Raw genomic sequence first — 8,157 nt, forward strand, 5'->3', positions numbered from 1 at the left:
CAAAGGCTAAGTGAGAGGGACACCTGCTGTGCCGGGGTCATGAACAAGCAAAAGTGATTTTTTTTTCCTAAGAAGGAAAATGTAATTTGATCCCATACGCTGGGATCTAGAATGCCTTTTTTAGAAAACTAAGGATTATATTCTGTTATTAAATTTAAGCATGCTTGCAGCTCGGCTCTAGACCATACAGCACCACAGAAAGTGTAGTAATTGTTTCCTTATGCTGAGAGCTCTTTTCTTTAAGGGGACAAAGGAATTTGTAGCAACATGGGAAATGACAAAGTCTGAGAGGTGATTCCATTACTGTCCTTTGTATAAACCCCATCTGTATCTTTAAATTTCTTCATTTTAAATTATGTAAACTGTGGGGCTGGAGAGATGGCTCAGCAGTTAAGCATACTTATTTGCTAACAGAGAACCCAGGTTCAGTTCCCATGATCCATGTGGCAGGTCACAGCCATTTGTAGCCTCACAGTTCCAAGGGATTCTGATTTCCTCTTCTGGCATCCAAAGGCACCAGGCTTGCACATGGTACACGTACATACATGTAGGCAAATACCACATGTAAAATAAAATTAAGCAAATCTTTGAGGTAAAATAGGTACTTTCTAATTATGTGTTTCCTCAAATATGTATTATTGGGAGACATGCCAAATATACCTCTAAAGACCTTCACAGAGGATTATACGGGCTATTGAGAATGAGGTCAGAAGGTTGTAGAATGCTAATTAGAATATTCTCCTGAAATTTTCCATGTCCAACAAACAAACAATGAAATGTCTCCTGGGATTCTGTTGATATTTTATTTTTGAATCCTTTTCCTCTAATGAATGTCCTAGAGGTTTGTCCTTTTGGACCCTGTGTGACTTCACCCATGAGAGTACACAACCCTGTAGTAGTATATAATAGTGCATAATAATAATATCTATAAATATATTCTCATTTATGACTGCAATTATTTTCACCTCTCCAGCATGGTCTTCCATAACTAGTTGATAAGAAAGTAGCTACCAACCTCCACAAACAAGAAGATTTAACGTTTACTGTCCTCTTTCCCACGATTTCTTTGAATGGATATACAACCTGTCAGGTGTGACATTCATGTTAGTCCATGCCTTCAGGCCCAATATAGAGTTAATACACTTTGTGGGATGAGTGTGCTATCCACGTCCCATGGAGTGGGTGACTATTCCATAGAATATGAGTATGTTCTGGATTTCTAAATGATAACTCCCTCGAGTACTAGTGCGGGTTTGGGTTTTATAAATGGCCTCAAAGGGTCTAGAATTTACCTGCCAGGTTTCTGTAAGGGAGAGAATGGCTGATAGTTTCCTCAGGTTTAGAAATCTCTATTTCTTAAAAATAAGTGGTCTTAATGATTTTTCTGTGGCTTGAAATATAAAGCAAGCATTATTTGTTTTATAGGTCAAAGACATACAACTCTTTGTGAGACTGATCTTATTTATTTATTGATTTATTTATTTATTTTTGTTTCCTAGGAGAAAGATTTCGCTTTGTCGGAAGAAAGAACATCTATCCAGGGCATCTCTTTGCTGGGAGCTGCTTGCTGGTAAGTGTGTTGCGGAAGGGAGGATGTGTGATTGAAATGGAGATGAGTCCTGACTAAGCCAGCACTGAGGTTCTGCACAATGAAAGCTGCAGATTTGGGCAATCAAGAAACTAAGGCAAACTAACTTGTGACTCGTTTCCATTGGAGCGTTTCACTCAAATGCCCACCCTTCCCCATCAAGCAGTTACACACCCTTCCCCATTGAGCAGCTACACACCATTCCCCATCGAGTAGTTACACACCATTCTGCCTTCTACTGGGCAATGGCTCTTAGAAATTTAATTTGTCTTCAGTGATTGACTTCAAACACAATGGGATCGTTTATTAACAATGTTCACAGGAAGGGAAGGATCATGGGCAAACTGTGGAGGCCAGCAGAAGCAGACATGCCTCAAGGGTGGCGGAAGGCACTGGACACCGAGTTACACACTACATTTTTCTTCTTTGTGCCTGGACTGTTTTGCCATTTCCATCCCTAGGTCCACTTAATCTCAGTCACTGGATTATCACCAATCTCATGGAAGCAGGCATTTGAGCTCCTTCTGGGAAGTGGGAAATAACACATTTGGACTTTGTTTAAAACCCAGCTTAGAGTGTGACAGTCTGTCTATAGCTTTTAATGTTAACATTAATACTGTTTTAACATTTAGTTTTAACATTAATACTGTTTCCAGAGGCCACAGTCATCACATACGAGGGCTTCATATCACAGGTCTGCAGTCTAGAGACTACCACTATTTTCTATAGGGTGGCACTTGTGATGTTGTCTGATAATAATATGTTTCTTTCATCTTCAAAACTATGACTCTCTGTTTTATTCTTTATCTTAGGTGAGATGATCCAAAGGTAATATTTTAAGAATATATAATTCTAAACATCAACACAAAACCAAACTATAAATTTCACATTTGTATTTCAGAAATGAGAAAAGGAAAAAAATCTACAATAAAATATTTTAAAATTAGAATATGACTCCTTAGAATAATAAGGGTGAGCAATTTTTTGAACATTTTCAAAAATTGAAAATAGGTTCTCTTCTCATACATTACGTCCCAACCACAGTTTCCCCTCCCTCAATTCCTCCCAGCTCCTCCCAGCTCCCCTCTCCCCTAGACCTACTCCCACTCCGTTTCCCTTCAGAAAAAAAGCGGGTCTCCAAGAGACAACCACCAAACACACAAAAACAAGATACAGTAAGACAAAGCAAAAACCCTCCTAGTGAGGCTGAACAAGGCAGCCCAATAGGAGCAAAAGAATCCCAAGAAGTGAGCAAAAGAGATAGAGACACTCCTGACCTCACAGTAATGAGTCCAACAACAACAACAACAAAAATCAAGCTAAGAGCCACAACATATATGCTGAGAACCTGGTGCGGCCGTGCAGGTCCTGTGCTTAGGCAAGCAACCTTTAAAAAGCAGTGACCACCATTAAATTATTTATTATTTGGTGATAGCAGGTTTGTCTACCAGATCAAGGAGGGCTGATGGCAAAAGAAGTGGAGGTAATGATGAAGGCGTGGAATGAGACAACAGTCCTGGAGTTTGTCCTGGAGGGCTTCCTTGTGGCTCAGCACCTGGGCAAGGTCCTCTTCCTCGTGCACCTGCTGGTGTATCTGGCCTCAGTCACAGGAAACACTCTCATAATCGCCATCACGTGGACCGATCCTCGCCTGCAGACCCCGATGTATTTCTTCCTCAGGAGTTTCTCCTTCTGCGAGTGCTGTTTCATCTCCACCGTTATCCCGAAACTCCTGGCAATCTTTCTTTTTGGAGACAGAACAATTCATTTCACTCCCTGTATCATCCAAGCGTTTTCTTTTTTGTTTCTTGGGTCCACAATTTTCTTCCACATGGCTGTGATGTCCTTGGATCGCTACCTAGCCATTTGCAAGCCTCTGCGCTACCCAGCCATCATGAACCCCAGGGTCTGTTTCCTTCTGGTTTTCTTCAGCTATGTGCTTTCCTTCATCCTAGTAACTGGTGTGATTCTGAGGCTTTCCAGGCTGTCTTTCTGTGGCTCTAATGTCATTCCCCACTTCTTCTGTGACCTTGGCTCCTTAATTCATCTCTCCTGTTCAGACACCAAATCTCTTGAAAGCATGGCCTTCAGTGTCGCTGTGGTTGTCCTTTTCACATCTGTCCTTGCGGCTATATTTGCATACAGCAACATACTAATCTCAATCATGCGTCTTCCATTGGCCAAGGATCGACAGAAAGCTTTCTCCACCTGCTCATCCCACCTCATCGTCCTCTCTCTGATGTATGGCAGCTGTGTGTTTATATATGTGAAACCCAAGCAAGTGAGCAGACTTGAATCCAACAGAGAGGCCGCTCTCGTAAACACGGTAGTGACGCCGCTTCTGAATCCTGTCATCTATACTCTGCGCAACAAGCAGGTCCACCAAGCTCTGAGGGACGCACTATCCAGGGTGAACTTACGGAAATAGTATCATCTGCTTGGGAAGGTGGGTCTTCTTGGTCATCTAATTGAAACTCCTCCACAGTGGAAACCCTTTCTATAATATCTCTATGGTGATTTAGTTTGTGCCAATGTCACAGGATCTGTGCTTCCTTATCTTCCAATGCCAGTTACAACTTGAAAAAAAAAAAAGAATCATGGGTTGACCTTGGGTTGACAAATATCTTCCCTTATTTCTATTCCTTGACCTCATATTGGTGCAACTCAGACAGCATTTATAGAGAGCCCATAAATGGATTAAATAAAACAATATTAACAAAAATATTGCCCTGTTCGTTTCTGTGAATCATATGTTTGCAGGTTCAGCCAACAGGGATACAAAAATATTTGGATGTGTGAATTAAACATGCTTATATCAGATTTATATCATGTAGTTAGTATAAGTAAGTTAGACATGGTTGAAAGGTATTTGGAGATTGCATAGATTGTATGTGAATTTGGTCACTTTACATAAGAACCTTGAACATCCATAGATTTTTCTTATGCAAGAAGGTTTCTAGTAATGGTCCTGAAAGGATGTTGACAGATCAGAATCATACAAAGCCATTGAGCTAAAAAAATCAGCTTTCAGTCAGAGTCGATATGCGATGTGTATGATACATTCTTTTGCTTGAATTTTCTGATACTTAAACAAATAGGTCAATTTTTTCTTTACACGTTATTTGCTGAATTCAACATTTAAAAATATCAGAAACAAAGTGGGTTTGAAACAAATGAATAATAAATATATTTCTTTCTCTTTTGGATCTATTTGTTTTAGAGACATAAATAGCTTAGTATAACTCTGGGTGACTGATATGCACACTTTAAATTTACCATCATCTTGATGTATTGCATATTATTAATAATTTCTTTAATGTGTTCTTGAAACAAAAAAATACAAAATCTCTTAGTATAGGATTATTTTTTCTTAGACTTTAGATTGCAAAGCCCTGTACAATTAGCTTGCTAGGAGATGGTCTCATACCTGTTTCTAGCTTCTCATGTTAGATATTTTTACAAATGTAATTTTAAGTGTCTGCTAGTAATGTTTTGGGTTAAGTCGAATTCTGGCTGCCATTTTATACCACAACTAACAGAATTCACAATAATAAAAGTTCATGCGCACACACATTTCAGAATTAACAAAATAGGCATTAAAATTGAGCCAGTTATAGTTCTTAGGTTCCCTAGAGAAGTGGCTTCTAACAAAGATGATTGACCCTGTGGGGAAGCACACTACACACATGCAGGGTCTGGTTTTGATGTCTCTGTCTCTGTCTCTGTCTCTCTCTCTCTCTCTCTCTCTGTCTCTGTCTGTGTGTGTGTGTGTGTGTGTGTGTTTTACAGGATATTTGAGAATTAGTTATTTTAAGGCATAATCTGATAAAAGACACAACAGTTACATAGCCTGGGAACAATTTGATACCCTGAGAGTGATGGCTGCTAAGAGACAAATTCATCTGTGCCTTTTCTTTCTCCAGAAAAAAGTAATACATTATATATTTATGAAGAAAAAATAACAGCAAGGAGCTCTCATGAGCACCGACAGTGTGCACCGCTTGAATGTAAGAGGTCTGATGCACTTTCTGATAGTCTTACAATCCAGCTGAAAAAGTGAGCATCATCCTCACAGACCAGTCAGCCATTCAAAGATGCCTCACTCGGTTCTTGTGTGCACTTGCTATTTAAAGGAATCTGTCTTCACAGGGTATCTACCAGACACCTGAGTTGGAGCCTCTCAGGGACAAGGAAGTCATAACGAATTACATCCTTCTTTGTGATGTTTCGGGAAATGCTGAATAGAGTTCTGGCTATTTTATCAGTGAGCAAACACTTGGTCCACATAGGAGAAGCTTTCCATCAATTGCCATGGAAGAAAAGGATGAACTTTGAAAGTGATTATATTTTGGTTGACCAGTGAGTAGAGGTGCTTGCTGCCAAGCCTGAGGGCCCAAGTTTATCTCTAAAACCACTCGGTGATGTCCTCTGACCCAACACATGGATTGTGGCATTTATACCTCCCACTAAATAATTAAGTGCAATAAAAAATAATTTAAAAATAAACAACAAAATTTAGAGCCCTTATGAGAGCTAAATGGGCAAAGGCACCCGCCGTCAACACTGACGGCCTGAGTTTGCTCCCTGGAACCCACATGCTCGAAGGAAAGAACTGATTCCTGCAGGCTGGCCTTTGTCCTTGGCATAGTTCTTGTGGAATGCATGCATGTGCCTCCCCCCCCCCCACCGCACCCCCTCCCCACACATGCACATACAGAAGCACAAAACTACCTACCTACCTAAATAAACAAACTTTTAGTTTTAGAATAATTATATGTGCAGTTTTAAGAACTAATACAAAGTGGGTCTATGCTATCTTTGTTTAAATTTCCCTCCAAATTACATTCAATATATATCAAATATCATATACATACACATCTATATATCTATATAGATATACATAGGTATGTCTCTTGCATATTGTGGTCAGGATAGTGATATTGAAGAGGTCAAATTAAGGTTATTTCCATCATCTCTAGGATGCCTTCTTTGCTCTCACAGGAGCCACATTCACCTCTCCTGACATAATTACTATTCAGGTCTCCATTTCAGTAACTTTCCATTTTCACAAATATGGATGTGTATATATGTTTATATATATAATAAAAGTATATATGTATGTATATAATTATATAGGATGCAACCTTTGGAATTGTTTTTTTTTAATTTTTTATAATTGCCTGGAAATTCATTTAAGACATTGTATGTCTTAATAGTTCATTCTTTTTATTGTTGAGTATTGTTCCATGGTATGTGTATATGTATCTGAGATATAAATGATATATATCACAGTTTGTATAACAGTCTACCTGTTGAAAGACATGTCTGTTTTCAATTTTCAGCTTTCACAAGCTAAATTTCTCTAAATATTTTTTGAGCATGTTTATGTAAAATGTTAGCTTTTATTTCTCTGCAATAAATGCTTAAATATGGAATTGCTGGTTGTATTTTAGATGCATACTGCATTTTTATGACAAACTGAAAAGCTGTATTCAAATACGATATGCTAGTTTTGCTAACTTTCAGCATTACTAATTTTCTTACACAACTACCAGATATTAAGTTTCTATTCCTATTATGAATTGTAATAAGCACTCACTGCCTTCTTGTCAGGGTTAAAGGGTAAATAAAGAGTTCTTGAGCCTTCATCTATTCTGACTCACTTCTAGCTCCCAGCACTCACAGGTACATCTTGATCCTGGACCCTCTGACTCCAGCATACATTTCTGCCTCCCTCCCAGCTCTCGACACAGACAGGTTCCTTTTCTCCCTCTCCCACATCCCCAATCTTCACAGCCACAGGCTTAGCTCCATATGTACATCCTAAGACCAAAGTATATTCACCAGCCATATTTGCCTGATATCTTAGATTTTCTATTGTGATAAAACACTCTGGCCAAAAGCAACTTAGGGAGGAAAGGGTCTTTTTCTCTTCTCTTCTCTTCTCTTCTCTTCTCTTCTCTTCTCTTCTCTTCTCTTCTCTTCTCTTCTCTTCTCTTCTCTTCTCTCTCCCCTTCCCCCTCCCCTTCCCCCTCCCCCTCTCCCTCTCCCTCTCCTTTACTTTTCTTTTTCTTTTTAACTAGAAGTTTTATTCTTAATATCATCCATAAGCAATTCTTTTTCTTTTATTGAAAATAGAAATTTTCTCAAGTAATATATTTTGTTTATACGTTCCCCTCCCTCTACTCCTAGTTTCCCTACCTCTCCTCCCATCTGGATCCTCCCCCTTTCTGTCTTTCATTAGACAAAAATACAGATGCCAGGCTGGGGTGGCACACACCTTTAATCCCATCAGTAAGGAGTCAGAGATGGGCAGATCTCTGTGAGTTTGAGGCTAGCCTGATCTATAAAGCAAGTTCCAAGACAACCAGGATGGTTACACAGAGACCCCACCACAAAAAAAAATCTATGGGATGATAATAGAATCAAAGAATTCAAAACAAAAACATAGGAAAAGACAAATAAACAGAGGAAGAGTCCAATAAAAGGAACAAAAAAAGCTCATCAGATATAGACACATAGGACTATTCTTTCCAACACTCAGGAATCCCCACAAAACCAGAAAACAT

The 8,157-nt window shown here is 39.1% G+C and overlaps 1 protein-coding gene across 1 annotated transcript; it reads left to right on the top strand.

The window, feature by feature from the left end:
* Positions 1-3,037: 3,037 nt before the first annotated feature.
* LOC110296212 (olfactory receptor 6C75-like) lies at positions 3,038-4,031 on the top strand. Its single transcript, XM_021164802.1, has one exon. It carries the CDS (start codon positions 3,054-3,056, stop codon positions 4,014-4,016), a length of 963 nt encoding a protein of 320 aa, XP_021020461.1. The 5' UTR covers positions 3,038-3,053; the 3' UTR covers positions 4,017-4,031.
* The last annotated feature ends 4,126 nt before the right edge of the window (positions 4,032-8,157 follow it).

Source organism: Mus caroli, chromosome 6 (genome assembly GCF_900094665.2).
Source record: "Mus caroli chromosome 6, CAROLI_EIJ_v1.1, whole genome shotgun sequence".
Lineage (NCBI taxonomy): Eukaryota > Metazoa > Chordata > Mammalia > Rodentia > Muridae > Mus > Mus caroli.

What these genes read in the sequence shown, in the direction of transcription:
- LOC110296212 (XM_021164802.1), top strand. Translation starts at nt 3,054, where the DNA reads ATGGCAAAAGAAGTGGAGGTAATGATGAAGGCGTGGAATGAGACAACA.